We start from the raw sequence: 27,897 nt of genomic DNA, 5'->3' as shown, positions 1-27,897 counted from the left end.
CGCCCTCCAGACCGGCCCGCGGACGTCTAGGAAGGTCATTTCAGAACCGCGGGAGGCTCAAGGAGCATGCGTCCTAATGGTCGGCTACTGCGCACGCCCGCAGCCGCTGGCTCCGCCTTCTCTAAGAAACCGGAAGTTACCTCCCACTCTGTGACCCTTGAGCGGATAGCGGGTCTCCCTCCCACCCCACCCCCGCCCCCAGGAATGCTAGCCCGCCGCGGTGTTCGACGGGATGCGGGCGGCGAGCGCCGGCGGGGTTAAGGGGCGGGGCTGACGTCAGCGGCCAAGATGGCGGCGGTGGTTGGGGTCTCCTTGAGGCGCGGCTTTCCGGCTTCGGTCCTGGGCGGAGTGTGCCTGCAGGTGAGCCGCGGGGCCGGGGACGGTGGAGAGGCGTGCCTGTGACGGAGGCTGCGGGCGGCTGCTGGGCGGAGAGGGGAAAGGGGTCCAGCGTGGGGCCTCGGGCCAGGGTCGGGCGTCTCGGCTTTGATGCGGACTCGGCGCGTCGGTCAGCGGTCAGGCTTCTGAGTCAGGCCCGAGTCGAGGTTTGAAAGATCAGCGCGGCGGGGAAAAGATGTTCAGAGTGGGGGGACTTGAATGTCTCAAGGTCACACCGTTCGAGTGACTCTTGCAGTCGGGATTCAAAGGCAGGTGTGTGGACTCCACGCCCCGCGGGAAAGGGAGAACGGAAAGCTGTCAAGGACTGGAACGGGGTGGGGGCCGGGGGGTGAGGTCACGCCTCTAGGGTAAGAGGAGGGACCCGATCGGAGTTGGTAAGAGGAAAATACCCCTGGAGATGATCCCGGCCAGGTTCTTGGGGGCCTGCAGAAAAGACTGGCTTCCCCAAGGCGTGTTCCTCAATTACTCTCGTGCATTCTCCTGCCAAGGGCAGCTAGCGGTGACAGCATGGAGTTGGCATGCGATGACAGCCTGGCGCAGGTATTATTTATCCTCTGTAGTCACGCATTTAATAAGTTTCCCCACACCTTGTATCCTGAGGGGACTACACACTGCTGCCCTGTGTTCTCAGTGAGAACATTTCTAAAGGAGAGGGAAAACCCTCAGCTTACATAAGGAACGTAAGGATTTTACAAATCCTTTTCGAATCTGTTTCCTCTTCTGGACTGGACAGCACCTTGTTAAGGTGGGCAACAGGAACTCTGACTTCCTTTTTAGAGATTTGAAAACTGGGGCCCCAGAAGGAAAAAAAATATATTGTGTGTGTGTGCATTTGTGCACACGTATGTAGGCATGCCTAGGTCTCTTGCTGCAAACAAGTGCCTGTCCAGCTTTACGTGGGAAGCTGGGGAATTGAACCCTCCCTGGCAGACTTTGCAAGCAAACACCGTTACCTCTGAGCCATCATTTTTTTCTTTTTTAAAATAATTAATTTTCCAGGTGTGGTGACACATGCCTTGAATCCCAGCACTTGGGAGGCAGAGGTAGGAGGATCGCCATGAGTTCGAGGCCACCTTGAGACTACATAGTGAATTCCAGGTCAGCCTGAGCTAGAGTGAGACCCTACCTCGAAAACAACAAACAAAAAATTATTTTTATTTGGGGAGAGGGGCAGAGAAAGAGAGACAGAGTATAGACATGCCAGAGCCACTGCAAATAACCTTCAAACTCGTGCACCACTACGTGCACTTGGCTTTACATAGGTACTGGGGAATTGGATCTAAGCCATCAGGTTTTGCAAGCAAGTGCCCTTAGCCACTGAGCCGTCTCCCCAGCCCCAGAAGTTGTTTTTTACTTGTTCAAAATACAGTATCGAAGAACTGGAAGATCTGGCAGGGGGTTTTTGTTGTTGTTGTTTGTTTGTTTGTTTTTGTTTATTTATTTGAGAGTGACAGAGAGAGAGAGAAAATAGGCACACCAGGGCCTTCAGCCACTGCAAACGAACTCCAGATGTGTGCGCCCCCTTGTGCATCTGGCTAATGTGGGTCCTGGGGAATCGAGCCTCAAACCAGGGTACTTAGGCTTCACAGGCAAGCGCTTAACTGCCAAGCCATCTCTTCAGCCCGTATTTTGTGTTTATTTATTAAAGACAGAACAGGTGTGTCAGGACCTCCAGCCACTGCAGACAAACTCGAGACACATGCACCACCTTGTACATCTGACTTATATGGGTCCTGGGGAATCAAACTTTGGTCTTTGGCTTTGCAGGCAAGTGCCTTAACTACTAAACCATCCCTCCAGCCCTGGCAGTTTTTAAATTTAACTTTTTTTTTCCCCTAGGCAGAGTTTCACTGTAGTCCAAGCTGACCTAGAATTCACTATGTAGTCATAGGGTGGCCTCAAACTTCCAGTGATATCCTACCACTGCCTCCTGAGTGCTGGGATTAAAGGCATGCACAAACCACGCCTGACTATTTTTAGATTTTGGATTGATAGTTTTCATACATGTAATATATATATATATATATATATATGGGGTGGGGTTCAAAGTAGGCTCTCACTCTAACCGAGGCGGATCTGGAACTCACTCTGTAGTTCCAGGCTTGCTTCGAACTTACAGTAATCCTCCTACCTCTGCCTCTTGAGTGCTGGGATTAGAGGCAACAGAATGTATTTTGATAATGATCCCTCCCATTACATCTTTTGTCTCTCTTCCTTAGTCCCCCTGCCACTGAAGAACTTCTTTCCAGCTAGCCCCTCTTCTATTTTTATGTCTTTTTTCCCCCTCCATTATCCATGATGTAATGTTGATGGGACCAACTTTATGAAGGTCTTAAGGCATGGTGTTTAACAATATACAGGGAAAACTCCTTAGTGACCTTGGCACATGATCAGTATGTGAGAAATAGTAGTTCCTTTCTCCTCCCACACTTACCTGAGGCTCTGTCAAATCTGAAGTACCTACTACGGCTACGAAACACAACATAAATGTTGCCTGTGTTGTAAACCTTGTTCTCTTCTACCTGGCACACCCAAATTCATTCATTCATATTCATACCCCTCCCCAGATGTGATCCAGGACAAATAATTCGCTCTGATCTCTTTATGAATAGGAGGGCTGCAGAATCGGATGTGGTGGTGCCTCCTGCTCTCTGGAGGCAGAGAAGCAGCATATCAAGGGTTTAGGGAGCTGAGTATGATGGTGCCCGCCTTTAATCTCAGCATTTGGTAGGCTGAGATAGGAGGATCTCTGTGACTTTGAGGACAGCCTGAGAAAGAACAGAAAAGAAGGGAAAAAAAAAAAGAGAGAGAGAGCTCAAGGTCATCCTGAGCTACCTGAGTGAGACCCTGTCTTAAAGAAACAAAATGGGAGCTGGGCGTGGTGGCACACACCTTTAATCCCAGCACTCAGGAGGCAGAGTTAGGAGGATCGCCATGAGTTCGAGGCCACCCTGAGATTACAGAGTGAATTCCAGGTCAGCCTGGGCTACAGCGAGACTTTACCTTGAAAAACCAACAAAAAAAAACAGGGACTAGGAAGATGGCTCAGTGGTTAAGAGCACTTGCTGCTTAGGGATGAGGGTGCCAAGTTTGACTCCACAGGACCCACATAAAAAGCTGAGAATGGGGCTGGAGAGATGGCTCATCAGTCAAGGCACTTGCCTGCAAAGCCTAACAACCTGGGTTCAGTTCCCCAGTACCCACATAAAGCCAGATATACAAAGTGGTACATTTATCTGGAGTTCATTTGCAGTGGCTGGAGGCTCTGGCATGACCATTCTCTCCCTCCCTCCCTCCCTCCCTCTCCCTCCCTCCCTCCCTCTCCCTCCCTCTCTCCCTCCCTCTCTCCCTCCCTCTCTCCCTCTCCCTCCCTCTCTCCCTCTCCCTCTCCCTCTCCCTCTCCCTCTCCCTCTCCCTCTCCCTCTCCCTCTCCCTCTCCCTCTCCCTCTCCCTCCCTCTCTCCCTCTCCCTCCCTCTCTCTCTCTCTCTCTCTCTCTCTCTCCTTGCAAATAAATATTAAAAAAAAAAAAAGCTGGGGCCAGTCATAGTGGCGCATGCCTTTAATCCCAGCACTTGGGAGACAGTGGTAGGAAAGATCTTCATGAGTTCGAGGGTACCCTGAAACTACATACTGAATTCCAGGTCAGTCTGGGCTAGAGCAAGACTCTACCTTGAAAAACTAAAAAGAAAGGAAAAAAAAAAAAAAAAAGCTGGGAATAGTGTTACACATCTCTAACCCTAACCTGAGGGACCCCAGATACTAGAAAATCACTGGGGTTCCTGGTTGAAAGAGAAATACATAGATGAACAATAAGGACACCTGACATTCTCCTCTGGCCACCACATGCATATGTATGAATGTGTGTATCTGCACACATGTGTATATACCACATATCACACACACATTAAAAAAGGGAGGGGTTGCCTACCAGAACTTCAGACTGATGTCCTCTAAGCATTCAGTTAGTGACTGGTAATGACCTTGTTTACTGGTAAGTCCCTTTCCAAGTTGCTGAGGTAGCAGTTAAGTTGTAGGAGCCCTCCCCATGGGAACAATTGTAAGTATCTGGCCCCCTTCCAAGAATGAATTGTAGCAAAGGCTAGTTCAGTGTTGTTATCTGAGGAGAGTCCTTTGCCCACCCTCCTAAGGGCAACAGAAAAATATGCATTTGTATTCAAAAGCCACCTAAGAGCCCGGTGATGAGCTTGATGTGTTACTCTGAGCTCGTTGGGGTCTGAATCTCCTGTGCACATTGCACCATAGTTCCGCCCAGAAGTATTTAACTGGGATCTGTTACCTGTCGCCAGTTTTGCCTTATCTACCCTGTGGTGGTTTGACTCAGGTGTCCCCTATAAACTTAGGTGTTCTGAATGCTAGGTTCCCAACTGATGGAGATTTGGGAATGAATGCCTCTTGGAGGGAGTGTATTCTTGGGGGTGGGCTTATGGGTGTTAAAGCCAGCTTCCTCATGCCAGTGTTTGGCACACTCTCCTGTTGTTATTGTCCACCTTATGTTGGCCAGGGGGTGATGTCCACCCTCTGTTCATGCCATCATTTCCCCTGCCATTGTGGAGCTTCCCGTCGAGCCTGTAAGCCAAGGTAAGTCTCTTTTTCCCAGAAGTTGCTCTTGGTTGGGTGATTTCTACCAGCAATGTGAACCGGACTGCAACATACCCCAACTATGAACTCTTGTAAGGCAAGAGCTATCATTTCCCACTGTGTATCTTATCATTCCTAGCATTGCTTGGAGTTAGCTACCTGCCTGCCAGACGGGGTAATAATAGGAAGCCTGAAAGTGATGCCAATATTGAAAAGCAGATTGTTTCCAGCTATAGCAGGAGTTTGAGCCACAACTGGTAAGGAAGAAAGTGGCACTCCCTTCCCGTTTGCAGTGGAGAGGAGGATAGGTGATTTACTGAAGAACGCACAGCTAGTAGGTGACAGAGCTGGGATCTAAAGCAATGCCACTGACACATGTGAGAAACAAGCTGTGTCTTGTGTTCTACGCAGGTCTAACTTCCCTCAGGCCTCCTTGCCTTTCCCGCCTCCACACCACTGTGCTCCTGTTGCAGTCAGTTTCTTAGTGCTGGGACAAACACCCAGCCAGAAACAGTTATACAAGGAAAGGGTTTGTTTCAGACTTAACAGATTCCAGGGGAACACCATCAGTGGTGGAAAAAGTAGCCTCATTTGGGCTGGAGAGATGGCTTAGCGGGTAAGCGCTTGCCTGTGAAGCCTAAGGACCCCGGTTCGAGGCTCGGTTCCCCAGGTCCCACGTTAGCCAGATGCACAAGGGGGCACACGCATCTGGAGTTCGTTTGCAGAGGCTGGAAGCCCTGGCGCGCCCATTCTCTCTCTCTCCCTCTATCTGCCTTTCTCTCTGTGTCTGACGCTCTCAAATAAATAAATAAATAAATAATCTCTTTCTCATTTTAAAAAAAAAAAAAGTAGCCTCATTTCCATAGATCCAGAGACACACCATCACACAGCCAGCAAACACCAAAAAGCATGAACAGCCAGAGTTCCAACTGCTTTCCATACATCTTAGGACTGGACTGGATCTGCCTCCAGTGACACACCCCCTGTAGCTGGGATCTGCCTGCTAGAGGCTCAGGTTGCAAGATCAGTTTTAATAAAGTCCCTGAGTCTATGGGGCCATACACTCGAAAGATCACATTCAAGCACCACAACTGCGTAGCTCCAGGACTGGCCCTGAAAAGCTTGCTGGAGGAGTGCCAGCTGCCTTGTACATGGTCCAGAATCCACGACCTCAGTCCTCTTCAGTCCAGCTACTGATTACCTTGCTTGAGTTATAAAGTCTGATGTTCCTCTCCTCCAACAAGCTTCCTAGAAATGTTTTCTCTGCCTGGAATACTCTCTAGTCTTACGCTGTGGAAAACTTGGTTTCTGGTGTGAATTTGTAATATGTATTGCTGGGACAGGTAAGAGGGAGAAGAATGTCCTCCTCCCACCTCCCTATCTATACCTTCTTTTATTTGTTTGTTTTGTTTTGTTTTTCAAGGTAGGGTCTCACTCTGACTCAGGCTGACCTGGAATTTACTTTGTAGTCCCAGAGTGGCCTGGAACTCACAGTGACCCTCTTACCTTGACTTCCCAAGTGCTGTCATTAAAGGTGTGGGCCATCACACCCAGCTTTTTTTTTTTTAAAGCAAAATTGGAGTTTATTAAGAAGTTTTAGGGGCAGGAGAGATAAATTAGCAGTTAAAGGTGCTTGTTTGCAAAGCCTGATGGTCTGGGTTTAATTCCCAACCTACCCACGAAAGCCAGATGCACAAAGTGGCATATGCATCTGGAGTTAGTTTGCAGTGGCAGGAGGTCCTAGAGTGTGGTCACTCTCTTTCGCTCTCTTTCTGCCTGCCTCTTTCGGTTTCTCTTTCAAATAAATAAATAAATATTTTAGAAAGTTTTAGTATAGATTTTAATTGGTTCTTTTTTTTTCCCCCTCCAAGGTAGGAGGATCTCACTCTAGACCAGGCTGACCTAGAATTCACTGTGGAGCCTCAGGGTGGCCTCAAACTCATGGCAATCCTCCTACTTCTGCCTTCCAAGTGCTGGGGTTAAAGGTGTGCTCCACTGTGCCCGGCTTTGAGAGGGAGGGTTTTTGAGATTTTCGTTTTTTGTTTTTCGAGGTAGGGTCTCACTGTAGCCCAGGCTGACCTGGTGGCCTTGAATTCACGACAATCCTCCTTTTTTTTTTTAATTTTTTTTTGTTTATTCTGTTTATTTATTTGAGAGCAACCAACAGAGAGAGAGAAATAGGCAGAGAGAGAGAGAGAATGGGCACGTCAGGGCTTCCAGCCACTGCAAACGAACTCCAGACACGTGCACCCCCTTGTGCATCTGGCTAACATGGGTCCTGGAGAATTGAGCCTCGAACCGGGATCCTTAGGCTTCACAGGCAACTGCTTAACCGCTAAGCCATCTCTCCAGCCCAGTTTTTGAGATTTTCATACAAACCTGAAGCATACTCATATATGTGACTGAAATGAAGCAGAGACTCATATGTCTGGAGTTTGTTGCAGCAGCAAGAAGCCCTGGTGTGCCCAGATTTACTTTCTCACTCTCTCAAATAAATAAACTGAAATTTTATATATCTATATATGTGTGTTTGTGTGCACACATGTATGTATATATATGCATACATATATATATCTATATACACATACATATGCATACATATGTATACATATACACACACAAACATATATGACATGAGCCATTTTATGCATCTGGCTTTACATGGGTACTAGGGACCTGAACCCTGGGCCAGCATAGTTTGCAAGTAGGTGCCTTTAACCACTGAGCCATCTCCCCAGCTCTGTGTCCAGCTTCCTGTGTGGGTGTTGGGGATCAGAGCAGTGGTCATCAGGTTCGCACAGCAAGCACTTTAAGCCATTTGTCCATCTTCCCAGCCCTTACACCATGTCTGGTATATCAGAGGTACCTCGTGTTTGTTGGGTGACTGCCTTTCCCAAGAAAGCTGTGGGTCAGTACTGTGTGCTTATAGCCAGTATTGTGTTTCATTGTGCCAGATAAATGGAAAAAACTGTTCTTCATTCTTATATATTTTTTCTCTCTTTTTCGTGGGCTTTTTAAATTTTCAGACCTGCCGAGGAGCACAAACAGCTGCCGCCACCACTCCCCGGATCAAAAAATTTGCCATCTACCGATGGGACCCAGATAAGGCTGGAGATAAACCCCGCATGCAGACTTATGAAATTGATCTGAATAAGTAAGTCTCGTGAACTACTACAAGCCCCTGATTAGGGCAAAGAGTGGCTGGTGCTTACGGTTCCTGATGCTGCTACTTGTGGTGCTGCTGCTGGTGGTGTGTGTGAACCATGGGCCTCAAGCATGCCGAGCATAGCTTTGCCACTGAGCTATGCTCTGGGTCGAAAAAAGAGCTCTTAGCCAGGCATGGTGACCCACGCCTTTGATCCCAACACTCAGGAAGCTGAGGTAGGAAAGTGTGAGGCCACCCTCAGACTACATAGTGAAGATCAGGTCATCCTAGGCTAAAGCAAGACCCTACCTTGAAAAACCACAAAAGAGAGAGAGGAAAGAAAAAGAGAGCTTTTTATTTGATTCAGAGATGTGCTTTTCACATTTTAGCAGACATAAAATTCTGATAGCATCTGGTGTTCTGGGATGTTCCTGTTTTTAAAGTCAGGTATCTGGTGCTGGAGAGATGGCTTAGTTGTTAAATGCTTACCTGTGAAGCCTAAGGACCCTAGTTCAAGGCTTGATCCCCCAGGACCCACGTAAGCCAGATGCATAAGGTGGCACATGCATCTGGAGTTCGTTTACAGTGGCTGGAGGCCTTGGTGTGCTCATATTCATTCTCTTGCTTGCTCGCTCACTGGCTCGCTCTCAATAACTAAATAAAAATATTTTTTTGTTTTGTTTTGTTTTTCGAGGTAGGGTCTCACTCTGGTCCAGGCTGACCTGGAATTAACTCTGTCATCTCAGGGTGGCCTTGGACTCATGGCGATCCTCCTACCTCTGCCTCCCAAGTGCTGGGATTAAAGGCGTGTGCCACCACGCCTGGCAAAAAATAATTTTTTTTTAAATCAGGTATCTGATTCAGGAAGAAAATACCAAGGAAATCAACCATTGTAAAATTTCTTGTGCTCTCCAAAATCACAGTGTGACAAATTTCTAGAAACACGATAGAATTGACTTTTGGAATTTTGTTTTTGTTTATTGTTGACATAGGGAATCATATAGCCCAGGTTGGCCTCAAACTTGCTTTCTTTTTTTCTTTTCTTTTTTTTTTTTTGGTTGTTTATTTGTTTTTTGGTTTTTCAGGGTAGGGTCTCACTTCTATAGCTCAGGCTGACCTGGAATTCAAGAACCATCTGCCAAATGCTGAAATTACATATGTGCACTTTCATGACTGGCTGGTAAAAATGACTATATGCACAGTATTTGAAGTCACTTTGCTTATTTCCAATTTTGAAATACTCATGTTTTGGTTATAGTATATATACCTAGGCCTTTGTATTCTGTAATACTAGGAAACACCAGGAACTTGGCTGGAGTGATAACAGGATATGGTTAAAACATTTTAAATGATTTGAATCTATGTGTTAGTTTAAAAAAATTATATTTATTTATGAAGAAAGAGAGAAAGAGGCAAACAGAGAGTGACTGTAAGTGTTCCAGGGCCTCTTGCTGTTCATTATAAATGAATTCCAGATGCAGCTCCACTTTGTGCATCTGGCTTTATGTGGGTTCTGGGGAATTGAACCTGGGCCATCAGACTTTGCAAGCAAGCACTTTAAACATTGAGCCATCTCTCAGCCCTATGTGTTAGGTTTTTGTTGCTCTCAGCATATTATCACAACCTCAGTGGCTTAAACAACATAAATACATATCTTACAGTTCTGTGGGGCAGAAGATAGGCACAAGTCTTTGTTGTTGCTGTTTTTGAGGTAGGGTCTCACTGTAGCCCAGGCTGACCTGGAATTCACTGTGTAGTCTCAGGGTGGCCTCAAACTCACAGCAATACTCCTGCCTCTGCTTCCCAGGTGCTGGGATTAAAGGCATGCGTAACCATGCCTGGTTACAAGGCACAACACTTGTCAGACTAAAATCAAGGTGCCAGCAGGCTACAATCTTTATAGAAAATAGGGGAAATCTTTTCTACTCATTCATGCTATTGATGGAATTCAGTTCTTTGGGATTGCAAACCTAAGGTCCCCATTTTCTTTTCTTTTTTCTTTTTTTGGTGTGTTTGTGTTCTGACATAGGATCTCACTCTAGTCCAGACTGACCTGGAATCCACTAATTCACTGTGTAGTCTCAAAGTGGCCTCAAACTCAGCAATCCATCTACTTCTGCCTTCCAGGTGCTGAGCTCAAAAGCTACTGGCGCCGGGTGTGGTGGCGCACGCCTTTAATCCCAGCACTTGGGAGGCAGAGGTAGGAGGATTGCCAGGAGTTCAAGGCCACCCTGAGACTACAGAGTTAATTCCAGGTCAGCCTGGACCAGAGTGAGACCCTACCTCAAAAAACAAAAACAAAAAACAAAAAACAAAAAAAAAAGCTACTGGCTGTGTGCTCAGGGCCATTCCCAGTCTCCTGCCACTGTAAACAAATGCCAGATATGTGTGCTACTTTGTGCATCTGGCTTACATGGATACTAGGGAATCGAACTTGGGTCCTTAGGCTTTGTATGCAAGTGCCTTATGTGCTAAGCCATCTCTCCACCCACTCAAATTATGTGTTTTATTTATTTGAGAGAAAAAAGCAGAAAGAAAGAAAGAGAGAGAGAACGGGTGCTCCAGGGCCTCCAGCCACTGCAAATGAACTCCAGATGCATGTACCACCTTATGCATCTGGCTTATATGAGTCCTGGGATATCAAACTTGGGTCCTTTGGCTTTGCAGGCAAGTGCCTTAACTGCTAAGCCATCTCTCCAGCCCTCAAATTATATTTCTTAACACATGGCTTAAGCCGGGCATGGTTACACATGCCTTTAATCCCAGCACTTGGGAGGCAGAGGAAGGAGGATCACAGTGAGTTCGAGGCCAGCCTGAGACTACATAGTGAATTTTAGGTCAGAAATTCTGCACTAGAAATTCCGACTACCTCGAAAACCAAATACACACACACACACACACACACACACACACACACACACACACACACGAGGCTAAGACAGGAGGATCACAAATTCAAGGTCAGTTTAAGGCACATAGTAAGTAAGACCCTATCTTAATAAATAGGTGGAGAGAAACAGGAAAATACTTGATGTGTTGCACAGAGAGACTGAAAGAAAAAACAAGTCTAAAGCGAGGAGGGTACTTAATAGGTTGATGTTGTATATATGTAAGTACAGTGATTGTGATGGAGAGGTAATATGATGGAGAATGGAATTTCAAAGGGGAAAGTGGGGGGGAGGGAGGGAATTAACATGGGATTTTTTTTATAATCATGGAAAATGCTAATAAAAATTTTAAAAAAATAAATTAAAAATAAATAAATAAATAAAATTGTTTTAAAAAGGAAAAACAAGTCTAAAGGTATGCAGCTGGTTGTGGTGCTCATGCCTGTAATCCTAGTACTCTAGAGGCTGAGGCAGGCAGATTGTAATGAGTTCAAGGATAACATGTGCTACAGAGTAAGACCCTATCTCAAAAATTCAAACAAGGGCTGGAGAGATGACTTAGTGGTTAAGGTGCTTGCCGGTGAAACCTAAGGACCCACGTTCAGTTTCCCGGTACCCCTGTAAGCCAGATACACAAGGTGGCCCATGCATCGGAAGTTCATTTGCAGTGGTTAGAGGCCCTGGCACACCCATTCTCTCTGTCTCTGTCTCTCCCTCCTTCCCTCCCTCTCCCTCCCCCCCTTCTCTCTCCCTCCTTCTCTCTTCCTCTCCCCCCCTCTAAAGAAAGAAAGAAAGAAAGAAAGAAAGAAAGAAAGAAAGAAAGAAAGAAAGAAAGAAAGAAAGAAAGAAAGATAGATAGATAGATATAGATATATATAATTTTTTCTCTCTCTCTTTCAAATAAATAAGATATTTTTAGCCAGGTGTGGTGGCACATGCCTTAAATCCTAGCACTTAGGCAGAATAGGAGGATCACCATGAGTTCTAGGCCACCCTGAGACTACATACTGAATTCCAGGTCAGCCTGGGCTACAGTGAGACCCTACCTCAAAAAACCAAGTAAAATAAAATATTTTTTAAAAATCAAACAAAAGAAGTATCTCAGACAGATATGGTGGCACACGCCTTTAATCCCAGCACTCTGGGGTCAGAGGTAGGAGGATCTGGGAGTTCAAGACTGTCCTAAGATTACATAGTGAATTTCAGGTCATCTGGGCTAGAGTGAGACCCTACCTTGAAGAAGCCAAAAAAAAAAATAAACAGGACCATCCTAGTCCTGTTAATACCAGAAGAGATTGACTTCAAAGAAAAATAGATCATGGAACTAACAGAAATAATAAAGGGGCCTGTTACCAGGAAAACCTCTCAGTCATAAATGCACCAAATGCCTGAGCTTCAAAGCTTGACAGGCTTAAAGGAACACAGACACTTGGAATGACACTTGATTTAACTCCTCTTCAAAAGCATTTGATATGTATGATAAGCAAATTTAAAAGATGATCTCAAAAACATTGGCCTAATTAGTACCCTTAAGGCCCCACTCCAAACAGTGGAATATGCATTCTTTTCAAGTGTGTGTGGTGTGTTTACCAAGATTTTGGGCCACAAAATGAATCTCAACAGATTTCAAAAGATAGCTGGACGTGGTGGTGCATGCCTTTAATCCAGCTCTGGGGAGGCAGAGGAAGGAGGATTGCTGTGAGTTCAAGACCAGCCTGGGACTACATAGTCAATTCTAGGTCAGCCTGAGCTAGAGTGAGACCCTACCTGGAAAAAAAAAGTCAGATGCACAAAGTGGCCCATGCATCTGGAGTTAGTTTGCAGTGGCTAAAGGTCCTGGTGCACCCATGCTTGCTCTTTCAAGTATATATATTTCTTTTTGTTTTTCGAGGTAGAGTCTCACTTTAGCCCAGGCTGACCTGGAATTCACTATGTAGTCTCAGTGTGGCCTCAAACTTAGGGTGATCCCTCCTACCTCTGCCTCCCAAAGGCTGGGATTAAAGGTGTATACCACCATACCTAGCTAAAACCAAAATATGTTATGTTTGTTTGTTTGTTTTTAAATAAATTTAACGGCTGGAAAGATTGCTCAGTGGTTAAGGCACTTGCCTACAAAGCCTAACAACCCAAGTTCAATTTCCCAGATGTACAGTGGCACATGCATCTGAAGTTTGTTTGCAGTGGCTAGAGGCCCTGGTACATCCATTATCCCTACCCCCTTCCTCCCCCTCTTCCTCTTCCTCTCTCTTTCTGCAAATTAATATTTAAAATGAATAAATTAAATTTAAAAAAATAACAGAACTGTGTAGTAGTCAAAAATGTTATAGACATGTAAACACAAGAACTGTAGAAAACAATGTGATGTGAGGAACAGGTCATACACCACACCCCAGACAGGTTACCGTGAGGAGAGGAGGCTGAGCTGTGAATACCACTGAGATTTTTCTTTGTCAGATGTGGCCCAATGGTATTGGACGCTTTAATCAAGATTAAGAATGAAATGGATTCTACCCTGACCTTCCGAAGATCATGCCGAGAAGGTGAGCCCTAGTTTCCTGTGTTAGTCCCCGACCCAGGTGCTGACTCTCCAGAGAAATTTAGCTATGCAGATGGATTGGGACAACCTGGAGTATAGCTGTTGCTCACTGGGGGACCTTGCCATGTGCCATCATTCTTGGGAACAATTCTGATTTCCCTCCGTCAGCTTTCTGTCACATGGTCCCTGTTAGCTGTGCACAACATCCAAGGACAATGCTGAGTTCCTTGCTAAAGGGAACCGTGGGGAGTTTTGAGCTGAGGACTGCTCACACCTGCGCGTTCACAGGGTGGTGCACATGTCACCTTGATGCCCAGCTTTGCATGTACATGGTATGTTTTGGATTGTTGGAACAGCACCCTGTAGTGTGGTGACTTGAGCTGCTGGTGCTATGTGATCTGCTGAGACAGGGAAAAGAAAATTTCCCCCTTTAGTAGCAATGTACTTATATTTTAGAAGTGTGTACTTATTAATACTGATGTAATATGAATAGAACTTTTGAAATATGAATTTGAGGAAAAATAAAAGTGATTTTAAATTTGTTTTGTTTAGTTTTTAATTTACTTTTGTTGATTTTTATTTATTTATTTGAGAGCTACAGACAGAGAGAGAAAAAGGCAGAGAGAGAATGGGTGCGCCAGGGCCTCCAGCCACTGCAAATGAACTCCAGACGCATGCATCCCCTTGTGCATCTGTTTAACGTGGGTCCTGGGGAATCAAACCTTGAACCAGGACCTTAGGTTTCTAGGCAGACACTTAACCACTAAGCCATCTCTCCAGCCCTAAAAGTGATTAAAAAAAAAAAAAAAAATCAAGAGGCAAAAATAATGCAAGGTGCCCTTGACTGACTAGCATTATGGCCATGGAGCCTCTCTATGAGCCAAGTGTGCTGTGAGCAGTTTATGTGAGATAGGTAGGTGATAAGGTGGGTACGTATATGGGGAAAGAGGCTGAGGCCTGAGGAATTAAGGAACTTCTTCAAGGACACACAGTGAGTTGAGATCCAGAAGCCAGCCAAAATGGCTGTCACCAGACCTGTGTGAAGTTGTCTCTGATCTTGAAAATCCTGGAATAAAACAAACATGGAAGAAAGTAGCTTAGAGCCAAGCGTGGTGGCGCATGCCTTAAACCCAGCACTCAGGAGGCAGAGGTAGGAGGATCACCGTGAGTTCGAGGCCACCCTGAGACTACATAGTGAATTCCAGGTCAGCTTGAGTTACAGTGAGACCCTACCTCAAAAAAAAAAAAAGAAGGTGGTTGGTAGCTTAGTTCCCAAGGCTAACCTTAATGTCACCTTCCAGGTCTGGGGATATAGCTCAGTTAATAGAGTGCTTGACTAGCTTGCACAAAGCCCTGGATTCGTCCCCAGCTCTGCATAAGTCAGGTATAATGGTGCACACCTGTTGTTATTGCAGCACTTGGGAAATGGAAGCTGCAGGATCAAGCTGGGAGTTCAAGGCCATCCTGGGCTATGTGAGACCCAGTCTCAGGAAATAAATCATTATTCAAAAAGTGAAAAGTGCCTGGTGTGGTAGCACACACCTTTAATCCTGGCAGAGGTAGAAATTTCATCATGAGTTTGAGGTCACCCTGAGACTACATAGTGAATTCCAAGTCAACCTGTGCTAGAGTGAGACCCCCCCCACCTTGAAAAAAAATGTTTAAAAAAATGAAAAGCCAGCAGAGTTGTCACAGGAATTAAGTCTGAGCTATGAAATGTCTCATGTCAGGGTTCTGGGCTAGTACCTGATGCTCATTCATTTTGCTTGACTTTCACATCAGTCATGCTTATCCTTGGAAATGAGCACTAAAAACAGGCACCACATGTTACTTGTGAGCAAGCAGTACAGACAACTCAGTCAGCGTGTTCAGGCCTCAGCCTTGAGATGCCCAGCCCAATGTTGGCTTGCTGTGGGTACCATTAGCCTGTCAGAATGTTAGTTAGGTAACACTGCATTTAAGAAGAGGAAACCTGGGGGCTGGAGAGATGGCTTAGTGGTTAAGGTGCTTGCCTACAAAGCCAAAGGACCCTGGTTCGATTCTCTAGGACTCTTGTAAGTCAGATGCACAAGGGGGTGCATGTATCTGGACTTCGTTTGCAGGCCCTGGCATGCCCATTCTCTCTCTCTTTCTCCCTCCCTCCCTCTCTCTCTCTCCCTCCCTCCCTTAAATAAATAAGTATGTTTTAAAAGTAAGCTGGGCTGGAGAGATGACTTAGCGGCTTAAGGTGTTTGCCTGCGGAGCCTGAGGACCCATGTTTGACTTTCCATGTCCCATGTAAGCCAAATATAAAAAGTGAGGCAAGCACGCAAGGTTGCACATGTGCACAAGATGGCACATGCATCTAGAGTTCAATTTCAGTGGCTGGAGGCCCTGGCATGCCAATTCTCTCCCTCTCTCATAAAAAATAAAATAAGAGGCAAATTTGTTGGGCCTGCCTCAAACAAAAAAAAAAGGAAAGCCAGCTTTTAAAATTCTCAGAACAATGCCTCTAGCATGGACCTAGAATATCAGTGGACCAGCAGCTCTCCAGGCCTCTTCTGACCCACACAGCCATTCTCAGCACAAAGTGGTGTTTGGAGCTCCAGTTGTTGGATCCACATACTAGGGAAAAGGAGAGAAGGGAGTGAGCATTATTTCTGAGTCAGTGCTGCTCCCCACGGAACACAGCAGTGCCCAGAAGAAAGGACATGCAGTGAGGTCACCTGGGTCTCTCACAGGTATCTGTGGCTCCTGTGCGATGAACATCAATGGGGGGAACACTCTAGCCTGCACCCGGAGGATCGACACCGACCTAAGCAAAGTCTCCAAGATCTACCCTCTCCCACATATGTATGTGATCAAGGATCTTGTTCCCGTGAGTTCTTCTCTTTGTTGCCAGGGTGGTATGGATGCGTGTCTTGAAGCTATTCTTTAGGTGGGCTGGTTTGAAATGTTGTCAACTACTTTGGTAGACAGATTGTAGAATGGTTTGGTGGGGTGGTCTCCCTGTGTTAATGACAACAGGGAAACCACAGTGTCACCAAGAGCATTAGGAAAATCTTCAGGTCTGGGATAGCCTTACATGGCCCATGTGTGTTTGGAGAATTGGAAAAGCAGGTGAAATGCGTAGAAAATCCTACCACAGCTCCGTAAGAGAGGTTTGTTTGGGAATGACAGCATTAGAATTTCAGAGTTGGAACAGCTCCAGAAATGAAGTATTTGGCCATAACTATAAAGAATTCATTCCACGGAGCCAGGCTCATGCCTTTAATCCCAGCAATCGGGAGGCAGAGGTAGGAGGACCGCTGTGAGTTCAAGGCCACCCTGAGACTCCATAGTGAATTCCAGGTCAGCCTGGGCTAGAGTGAGACCCTACCTCAAAAAAAAAAAAAAAGTTCATTCCACGCATGGTGACGCATGCTTTTGATCCCAGAACCCAGGAGGCAGAGGTAGGAGGATCGTCATGAGTTCAGGGTCAGCCTGGGACTACAGAGTGAGTTCTAGGTCAGCTGGAGCTACAGTGAGATCCTGCCTCAAAAGAAAGAGAGAAAGGGAGGGTGGGAGGGAAGGAAGGAAAATCCACCTGGGAAAGTGACAGTAGCTTGAGTTTGCTCTAATTTCCCCTCTACCTTGAGGTGGCTTGACCTCCTTCTCTGACCTGTTTTTAAGGGCAACAGAGAAAGGACTGGGGTCTCTCTCTCCCCCCCCCATGCTTAATTAACATGGCCATTTCCCCTTTTAAGACCTTTGCATATGTCTCTTCCCTCCCCTCTGCTTTCTGTCTATTGTGGAATTGGGGATGGCCTTGAAACAGCTAGAGGGGAGCTAAAGTGCTGTGATGGAGCCTGATCCTTCTCTCTCTCCCCTCAGGACTTGAGCAACTTCTATGCACAATACAAATCCATCGAGCCCTACTTGAAAAAGAAGGACGAATCCCAGGAAGGCAAGCAGCAGTACCTACAGTCCATAGAGGATCGCGAGAAACTGGTCATTAGTTCCTTCTTCTTGACTTGAGTTGAGGGCCCATTGCAGAGGGTGCTTCTGGGGGCGAGGTAGGGGAACAGTTTACAGTAGGAGATAATGCACACCATGGAGTGTTTCTGGGTAGGAACTTCCAAGAGCATTTAACCCTGGGTGGGAGGGATACAGAAATGAATTGTCAGGCTAGGGATACAGCTCAGTGGTAGAGTGCCTGTCTAGCATACCCAGGCCCTGGGTTCCGTCCCCAGCACTGAAGAAAGGAGAAAAAAAGAGCATCTGACCAAAGGGTTAGACACCCTCATCTCAAGGCCCATAAAGGCCTGAAGCTGACTCAGGAGCTGGCTAGTAAGGTTGAACACTGCCTTAGGGGTAGGGTCCTTCCATGTTGCCAGAACAGAGTCTATAAGATGTCTGTCTGCAGAAGCCGGTAGCTAGAGCCACCTGCTGGCTGCCTCTATAAGGAGTGGAAGGCGGGGATGGGACTGGAAGCAGAGCCTGGCTGCTCCTCACACCTCTAATGTAATTGGAGCTGCTCATCCTGTCGGGCTACAGAATCTTTTTAAGGTTTATGGTGGCGCACGCCTTTAATCCCAGCACCCTGGAGGCAGAGGTAGGAGGACCGCCATGAGTTCAAGGCCACTCTGAGACTACAGAATGAGATCCAGATTAGCCTGAGCTACAGACCCTACCTCGAAAAAGAGAGAGAGAAGGAAGTTCAGAGAGCTCCTGTCATGTGGAGGGCAAAAAGGGGTAGAGAGCCCATGGGCCAAGACAAGGGAAGCTTGCTAGACCTCAAAGTTCAGCAGCCAGCCACGAGAGAACTTTTTTTTTCTCAATTTTTATTAACATTTTCCATGATTATAAAAAATATCCCATGGTAATACCCTCCCTCCCCCCCCCCAGAGAACTTTTTCTTGGTTTTTTTTTAATATTTTTTTGTTCATTTTTTATTTATTTATTTGAGAGCGACGGACACAGAGAGAAAGACAGATAGAGGGAGAGGGAGAGAATGGGCGCACCAGGGCTTCCAGCCACTGCAAACGAACTCCAGACGCGTGCGCCCCCTTGTGCATCTGCCTAATGTGGGACCTGGGGAACCGAGCCTCGAACCGGGGTCCTTAGGCTTCACAGGCAAGCGCTTAACCGCTAAGCCATCTCTCCAGCCCTTGTTTTGGTTTTTATTTGTTTGAGTTTTTTCAAGGTAGGGTCTTGCTCTAGCCCAAGCTGACCTACTATGTATGTAGTCTCAAGGTGGCCTTGAACTCATGGCAATCCTCCTACCTCTGCCTGCCAAATGCTGGCATTAAAGGCGTGCACCACCACACCTGGCTTTTTTTTTTTTTCTTTTTTTAAGGCAGGGTCTTGTGGCACCCAGATTGGCCTTCAACTCACTATGTAGCCAATAATGACATTGAACTTCTGATTCTCTTGCCTCTACCTTCTGAGTGCTGACATTATAGTTGTGTACCACCACACCCAGTTTAGCAGTCGGCGGATGGCATGCAGGGCAGGCACTCTGCCAACTGCACTACATCCCCAGCTCAAGTACTACATCTTAAAGTGAAGGCATCTGCTTCAAGTTTTCAGTCTCTTATTTTTTCCTCCTCTGAGAAGCCCTCTGTGATTGGCACTCTCGCTTCCAGCACTAACGAGGAAGGAGTGAGGCAGAGACCAGAGCTTAAGGCTGCCTCACAGTCACCACTTAATGCACCTGCCCCAAGAGGGTTACTTAACTTCCTCCTCTTAATAGGCCAATCACACCTCAAGGACAGATGCCTTGTGCCCTTCTGGTCCCCTGGACTCTGGCATTGACATCTGACCAGTGAATGTTAGCTGTGTGAGTGGATAACTGGATTCTGCTTTTAGGTCTTGGAGAACATAAAACTTCCTCTTTGCCATAAAAGATTAGCGTTAGCCGGGCATGGTGGCGCACGCCTTTAATCCTAGCACTCGGGAGGCAGAGATAGGAGGATTGCCATGAGTTCGACACATGTGCCACCTTGTGCATCTGGCTAATGTGAGTCCTGGGGAATCGAACATGGGTCCTTTGGCTTTGCAGGCAAACACCTTAACCACTAAGCCATCCCTCCAGCCCTAGATTTTTTTTTTTTTTAATATTTATTTGAGAGTAGGAAAGAAGCTAAGAGAGAGAATGGGCACACCAGGACTTCCAGTCACTGCAGATAAACTCCAGATTCATGCGCCAACTTGTGCATTTGGCTAATGTGGGTCCTGGGGAATCAAACTGAGGTCCCTTGGCTTTGCAGGCAAGCACCTTAACTGCTAAGCCATCTCTCTAGCCCAAGATTTTTTTGTTTTTTTTTTTTTTTTTGAAATCTTGCTCTATATTCTTGTTTTTATTTTTATTTTATTTAGTTATTTATTCAAGGTAGGGTCTCGCTCTAGCCGATGCTGACATGGAATTCACTACATAGTCTCAGGGTAACCTTAACCTCAAGGCAATCCTCCTACCTTTGCCTCCTAAGTGATGGGTTTAAAGGCATGTGCCACCACATCTGGCTTCATACTGAGCTTTTAAATTCTCTTCATGAGCATTCATTGAGATGGTGCTTTCAACTATGTTTGATGTGGCAAGGCTGGGTGAAGCTTGTAATGTACTTCAGAAGTCCCCTACACAGCCTCACGCATGATCAGAACATCCCGCTGCCACTGGCAAAGGACAGTGTGTCTAATTCTTCATGGCCAGCCAGGCCCTTTGTACGCTGAGTACAGCCAGCTCTCAGGTACGGCTGTCAGCTTTCCCCTCCTGTGTCAATGGGCTCTGTCTAGTTTGCTGCTCTAATTCATTTCTGTTGTTTCCAAAGTCAGAAAGTCCATCTTGATAGAGCTGGTTGGCCAGATTGAGTCTACATGGAAGGTGTGAGAACAGGGGTGTCGGTGTCAGAACATGGGGTCACTTCCCGGCTCTTCTGGGTACACCTGGGCAGGATCTCCCTTCCTTGCCTGCACTGGTGTTCACCTCCCAAGAATTCTGTGCTGACCAGTGAAGCCCGGCGTATGAAACGTGGAGCGTGGCTTAAGATGCTGTTGAGGTTCCCAGGGAAGGCAAGGTCTCTACCCAGCTGGGCAGACTGCCACGGGGCCTCAGTAACCTCTGCACCCTGCCTGCATGCTGGGTGGGAGGTCACTTCATGACTATGGATTGCTGTTTTAGATCAGTGACAAGTTACTGTTTATTGAAGGTAAATCTGCTATACTTGGATCCAGGCTCCTGGGCTCCATTTCAGCAGATGTTGACATTCCATTTATTACATTTCTTTCTCTTTTTTGGGGGGTAAATGTACTTGATTTTTATTTATTTGAGAGAGAGAGAAAAAGACAAGAGAGAGAATGGGCATGTCAGAGCCTTCATCCACTGCACACAAACTCCAGATACATGTGCTGCCATATGCATCTGGTTTACATGGGTACTGGAGAGTTGAACCTGGGTCCTTAGACTTAGCAGACAAGCCCCTTAGCTGCTAAGCCATTTCTCCAGCCCCACCCACCCACCCCTTTTTTTTTTTTTTTTTGTCATCATGTCTTGCTCTAGCCCAGGCTGACATGGAATGCACTAAATAGTCTACAAAGTCACAGCGATCCTCCTTCCTCAGCCTTCCAAGTGCTGGGATTAGAGGTGTGTGCTACCATGTCCAACTTTATAAATACTTTTATTTATTTTATTTTATTTCATTTTTGTTTTTTGGGGTTTGTGAGGTAGGGTCTCACTGTAGCCCAGGCTGACCTGGAATTCACTACGAAGTCTCAAGATGGCCTCGAACTCACAGCGATCTTCCTACCTCTGCCTTCTGAGTACTGGGATTAAAGGAGTGTACCACCATACCTGGCCTTTTTTTTTTTACTTTAATTTTTTTTAATTTATATTTATTTATTTATTTATTTGACAGAGAAGAGGGGGAGAGAGAGAGAATGGGCATGCCAGGGTTTCCAGCCATTGCAAATGAACTCTAGGCACATGCGCCCCCTTGTGCATCTGGCTAACATGGGTCCTGGGGAATAGAACCTGGGTCCTTTGGCTTTGTAGGCAGACAAACGCCTTAATATCTGAGCCATCCCTCCAGCCCCTTTTTTCACTTTTTATTGACACCTTTCATACATATAAATCATACACCTTGATTATTATCTCCTCCCACAACTCTCCCTTTCCCTTACATTTCTTTTTTTTTTTTTTAATTTTTATTTGAGAGAGAGAGGTAGGGAAAGAGAGAGAATGGGTGCACGAGGGCATCCAGCCACTGCAAACGAACTCCAGACGTATGCTCCCCCTTGTGCATCTGGCTTACGTGGGTCCTGGAGAATTGAACCAGGATCCTTTGGCTTTGCAGGCAAATGCCTTAACCGCTAAGCCATCTCTCCAGCCCACTACATTTCTTTTTTATAAGTTTGACACACCTCCACAGAACATCCCTGGGATTTCACTGAGAAAACTCATAGGCAGGTGACATTTTGCCATGCACTGGTCCCCGGCCCCTGACTCCTCTCTCTGCACAGGATGGGCTGTACGAGTGCATCCTCTGCGCCTGCTGCAGCACCAGCTGCCCCAGCTACTGGTGGAACGGAGACAAGTACCTGGGGCCTGCGGTTCTCATGCAGGTGAGCTGCTCCCTAGTTCCTAGTTGCTCTATAAGAAATGGAAACTCCAGTGGCCAGATGTCCCAGAGAGCAACAAACTGTAGCAGGCCAGCTCTGCTGAGTCATGGTGCCCTCCTCAGGCACACAGGGAAGTCAGGGTTCACAGGGCTTTGCCTTAGAGGTAGTGTGGGGCCACCACAGGGGTGGGGCACCTTTCGTACCTCGCAGGTGTGGACAGTATTCGTAGCCTGATGGCTGAGCCTGGCCCTTGCCAGTGGCCGTCAGAGGATCCTGTCAGAGACTAATGCTGTGCACACGGAGAAAGCACGCTGAGGGGAAGCTACCCAGCTGGATGGCAGAAGCTAATTGCAAGCCTAGGAAAGTCTGGGTTTGGGGGCTGTTCCAGGCCAGCTTGGGCTAGAATGAGACCCTACCTCAGAAAAAAATAAAAAGAAAAAGGGGGGATGAAGGGGGTTGGTCAGTCAGTGCAGAGAAACTGTGTCGTGTTGTGTGTGTATATGTGTGTATCTGTTTTTGTGTGTATACAAGTACGTGTGCACATGCAGGGCAGAGCCCAGCATCAGGTATCCTTCCTCAGGTACTATTAACCTTTTTTTTAAATTATTTTTTTGGCTTATTTTTATTTATTTATTTGAGAGCGACAGACAGAGAAAGAGGCAGAGAGAGAGAGAGAGAATGGGTGCTCCAGGGCTTCCAGCCACTGCAGACAAATTCCAGATGCGTGCGCCCCCTTGTGCATCTGGCTAACATGGGTCCTAGGGAGTCGAGCCTTGAGCCAGGGTCCTTAGGCTTCACAGGCAAGCGCTTAACTGCTAAGCCATCTCTCCAGCCCGCTATTAACCTTTTTAAAAATTTATTTGAACCTGGTGTAGTGGCATACTCCTTTAATCCCAGCACTCAGGAAGTAGAGTTAGGAGGATTGCCGTGAGTTTGAGGCCATCCTGAGACTCCATAGTGAATTCCAGGTCAGCCTGGGCTAGACCCTACCTCGAAAAACCAAATAAAAATTTATTTGAAAGAGGGCTGGAGGGATGGCTTAACAGTTAAAGAGCTTGCCTGCAAAGCCAAAGGACCCAGGTTCAGTTCCCCAGGACCCACATTAGCCAGATGCACAAGGGGGTGCCCATTCTCTCATTCATTCTCACTCATTCTCTCTCTCTCTTTCTCTCTCTCTCTCTCTCACACACACACACATAAATAAATAAATAAGTAAATAAATTTTTTAAGATTTTATTTGAAAGAAAGAGGCAGATAGAGAATGGGTACACCAAGGCCTCTAGCCACTGCACAGACACATGTGCCACCGTCTGTGTCTGACTTACTTGGGTACTGGGGAATCAAAGCTGGGTCCTTAGGCTTCACAGGCAAGTGTCTTAACTGCTAAGCCATCTCTCCAGCCCAACCATCCACCTTTTGTGAGATACGCTGTTGTGGCTAGGCTGACAGGCCAGCGAGCCCAGGGACCCACACTGGTATTGTGGATGCACATGGCTATGGGGAGCAAGGTAGGATGTTTGTGTTTGCACTGTAGTGGCTGAGCCACCTCCCTGGCCCCTGAGCATGCCTTTGTTCCCAGAAAGCCTACACTTTGCAGATTTGTGCTCATTGCTTTTCAGAGGCAGTAAGCAACTTGGAAGGCAACTTCACATTTCTTATTTTCTTACAAAAAGGAACTTACAATGGCTGTGTGATCACAAGAACAGTACTGGCCCTCACCACAAGCACACAGAATAGTCAGGTGCACTCACACTTGATGTTCATTCCCTGGGATCTGAGGTTTGTTTGTTTGTTTGTTTTGTTATATTTTGTTTTTGAGGTAGGGTCTCACTGTAGCCCAGGCTGACCTCGAATTCATTATGTAGTATCAGGCTGGCCTCAAACTCACGGTGATCCTCCTACTTCATCCTCTCAAGTGCTGGGATTAAAGATGTATGTTACCACACCTGGCAAGGATCCAAGTTTTTAAGAACTGTATGGGTCTCAATAACGGAGCTGGAGCAGGCACAGAGCCCTGGAGGTAAGCAGCTTTGAGCTGGCTGTTCTCAGGCTGCCAAAGGATATGTATTAATTTAAAGATCAATTAGAAGCCTGGCATTAATCCCAGAACTTGGGAGGCAGAGATAGGAGGATCGCCATGAGTTTGAGGTCACCCTGAGACTACATAGTGAATTCCAGGTCAGCCTGGGCTAGAGTGAGACCCTACCTCAAAAAACCAAAACAGAAAAAAAGATCAGTTAGTGGGACAAACTCTAGGTAGGTCTGTTAAAGTATTAATTTAAGTGGACAAGGCAGTACACACCTGTAATCCCTAGCACTTGGGAGGCTAAGGCGGAAGGATCATGAGTTTCCAGACCAGCCTGAACTACATTGCTAAACTTTGTCTGTAACAAATAATGAATCAAAAAAGCTTACAAGGCAGGTGTAGTAGCACACACCTTTAATCTCAGCACTCAGGAGGCAGCGGTAGTAGAATCACTGTGAGTTTGAGGCCACCTTAAAACGACATAGTGAATTCCAGGTTATCCTGGGCTAGAGTAAGACCCTACCTCAAAAAAAAAAAAAAACACAAACACAGAAAGAGCATCCATTTATTCAGCAAAAATGAGGGTCAAGGATGAGCAGAGACAGGTAAAAGGTAAGTTTATTACAATACCACCTTCACTAATTATAAGCTGGGTGGGAGGCTGTTGAGCAACGTGGAACAGTGAGGAGGCAGCATCCAGTATATCATTAAGCCCTGTGGTACCAAGCACAGTGTGGATCAAAGGCAGGTGGGGTCATGAAACAGGGTTATGAAAGAACTGGGAACCTTCCTGAAAGATGGGCAAGAGCTAAAGAGTGTGCTAACCAGCCTGCTCTTCCAGGCCTACCGCTGGATGATTGACTCCAGAGATGACTTCACAGAGGAGCGCCTGGCCAAGCTGCAGGACCCCTTCTCTCTCTACCGCTGCCACACCATCATGAACTGCACACGGACCTGCCCCAAGGTACAGACTGGCATGGTCATTTGAGAGGGACCAGAGTACGCTTGTCATCTCAGAGGGAGCATGGAGGCTAATTTGGTTCTTAGCAACAGGCTCCCTAAGGCCCCCTCAAAGGCAGGCTTTACTTGTAGGGGACACACAGGGCAGGGGATGAGAATGCCACCAGAGGCTAGAACCTGCAGCCACCCTGACTGCAGAAATCAGAGGGCAAATCCAGCAGAATTAGTAGCTATGGGCACTGGGTTGGGCCCAGAAAGAGTGTCTGTTGCACCGTGCCAGTCTCCACACAGGCTCTGAACCCTGCCCTGGAGATCAGCTGTGCTGCACGTAGATGTGCTTTCCCACCTTGTTGTTACCACCCTCATCTGCCTTTCTCACCTCATGTATTTTGTAAATTATATTGGTATATCAGGGGTCTTTTGTTTTGTTTTTTGAGGTAGGGTCTCACTCTAGCCCAGGCTGACCTAAAATTCACTATGTAGTCTCAGGTGGCCTTGAACTCATGGCGGTCCTACCTCTGCCTCCCAAGTGCTGAGATTAAAGGTGTACACCACCATGCCCTGCTCTATCAGGGGTCTTTCTCTCTTTTTTTTTCCCCCTCTTGATTATTTGATTTGTTGAGGCTTTTGATTTGTTTTGTTTTCAGGCAGGACTCACTGTAGCACATACACTGTAGTCTACACTGTATGGGACTCACTGTGTAGCCCAGGCTGTCCTCACGGTGATCCTCTGCCTTAGCCTCCCTAGTGCTGGAATTATAGGCATACACCACCATGCCTGGCTTCTCAGGATTTTTTTCTTTTCTTTGTACCACACTTTAGTTTCTAGGTTAGAGTTACTCTTCTAAAATGAGAGGGTCTTGGGCTACAGAGATGGCTTAGCAGTTAAAGGCTGTTCTTGCAAAGTCTGCAAGCCTGGGTTTGATTCCCCAGTACCCATGTAAAGACAGATGTAAAAAGTGGCAAAAAAAAAAAAAAAAAAAGTTGTTTTTTATTTGTTTGTTTTAAGTGGCTCCAGGGGCTGGAGAGATGGCTGAGCAGTTAAGGCACTTGCCTGCAAAGCCAAAGGACCCAGGTTCAATTCTCCAGGACCCACATAAGCCAGCTGCATAAGGGGCACATGTGTCTGGAGTTTGTTTGCAGTGACTAGAGGCCCAGGAGCACCCAGTCTCTCCCTCCCTCCTCCCCCCCCCCCCCCGCTCTCTCTCTCTTCCTCTCAAATATTTTCTTTAAGTTTTTCTTTAGAGCTGGACATAATAGTCCATGCCTTTAATCCTAGCACTTGGAAGGCAGAGGTAGGAGGATCACTGTGAGTTCAAGGCCACCCTGAGTCTATGTAGTGAATTTCAAGTCAGCCTGGACTAGAGTGAAACCCTACCTTGAAAAACCAAAAGAAAAAGAAAAAAAAATTTTTTTAAGTGGCTCCAAGCCTTTGGCATTTGTTTGCAGTAGCAAAAGACCCTTTCACCTCCACACACACACACAAATAAATAATAAAATAAAATGAGAGGCTCATTCCTTAACCAGATAGTATTCTAATCTTGCCATGTACTTGCTCATTTCCCTCCTGATCTTGCAAGGCTGGCACTCGCTGGGATCATTGCTCCTGTGTGGTAGATGTGTGTGCCAGTTACTTGCTGACTGCCAGGACAGAACACCCATCCAGAAGCAGCTAATGGAAAGAAAGGGTTTATTTCCAACATACAGCTTTAAGGGGAAGTCACATTATGGTGAAGAAAGCATAGCAGGAGCAGACAGTTATGTCTCATCTCCACGTCAGCATAAAGGAAATAGAAAGTAAGCTGGGTATAGCAAGGAGGCTGGGCTCTAACACCCCAAGGCCTGCCTCCTCCAGCAAAACTCCACCAGCTGAGGTTCAAGGAAGGATGAGGCTTAGTCACAAACACATGAGGCTAGGGGAACATTTCACATTAACACATAGGATGTGGGCCTCCATACAAGACCAGTTGAACTTGTTTACAAAGGGTTTAACAAGGTAATTCTTCCACATGCTGTTGCAAGACAGTGTTCCTGTCCTAGTGTTGGTTTACTGAGACAGTGGTAGTGGCCTGGAAGCTTTACAGATGTGTGTCTGGCTAATATTGACTTTGGCCTGTGGACTTAGAGGAAGCACCATTCTGTGTGTCTTAAGCAGTCAGAGAAGGTGGCACGTGGCAGGGTTCCTGCCAGAGAGCTGGCCATGTGTCAGTGTCAAGGCTGCAGCAGGAGCAGCTCTTCCACTCTTTGTCTTGTTGGATCCGTCTGCATCCCCACCCTGACACGGAACCTGCCAGGCCAGGAGCTTTGCCGTCCCGGTCCCCCCTGGTCACATCTGATGCTTGTGTTCTCTTTTCTCCAGGGTCTGAATCCAGGGAAAGCCATTGCCGAAATCAAGAAAATGATGGCGACCTATAAGGAGAAGAGAGTGTCAGCTTAACCCTGTTCATGCTGAATGAACATGGCTGTGACCAGCTCAGAGCTGAACATAATTTATATCTAATTTGAATTCCTTCAAACACCCAGGTTTTCCATGAATATAGCATCTATAATAAAAGTTTTAAGAAATAAATGTTATTCTACCTTATTAACAAAACCCCATGCTGCTGAGGACTGTGACGGTGCTGGGACTCCTTGTCCTTGAAGAGATGGATAGAATCCCAGACCTGACGCCTGGGCGAGGAGATTGAGCTAAGTCAGGGCCGGAGTATGTTCCTAGCACTGCTGCTCACTTGGACAAGTTCCTTTGCCCATCTGTAAAATGAGAGTTATACC

The 27,897-nt window shown here is 46.5% G+C and overlaps 1 protein-coding gene across 1 annotated transcript; it reads left to right on the top strand.

Moving 5' to 3' along the window:
• The first annotated feature begins 203 nt into the window (after window positions 1-203).
• Window positions 204-27,694, top strand: Sdhb (succinate dehydrogenase complex iron sulfur subunit B). The gene is made up of 8 exons (XM_004657602.2): window positions 204-360; window positions 8,023-8,150; window positions 13,484-13,569; window positions 16,286-16,422; window positions 17,418-17,534; window positions 22,041-22,142; window positions 25,007-25,129; window positions 27,485-27,694. Exons 1-8 carry the CDS (start codon window positions 289-291, stop codon window positions 27,560-27,562), a joined length of 843 nt encoding a protein of 280 aa, XP_004657659.1. The 5' UTR covers window positions 204-288; the 3' UTR covers window positions 27,563-27,694.
• The last annotated feature ends 203 nt before the right edge of the window (window positions 27,695-27,897 follow it).

This window comes from Jaculus jaculus, chromosome 5 (assembly GCF_020740685.1).
Source record: "Jaculus jaculus isolate mJacJac1 chromosome 5, mJacJac1.mat.Y.cur, whole genome shotgun sequence".
Classification (NCBI taxonomy): Eukaryota; Metazoa; Chordata; class Mammalia; order Rodentia; family Dipodidae; genus Jaculus; species Jaculus jaculus.
The sequence above is the reverse complement of the archived record's forward strand: the minus strand, read 5'-3'. Positions and strand labels throughout refer to the sequence as shown.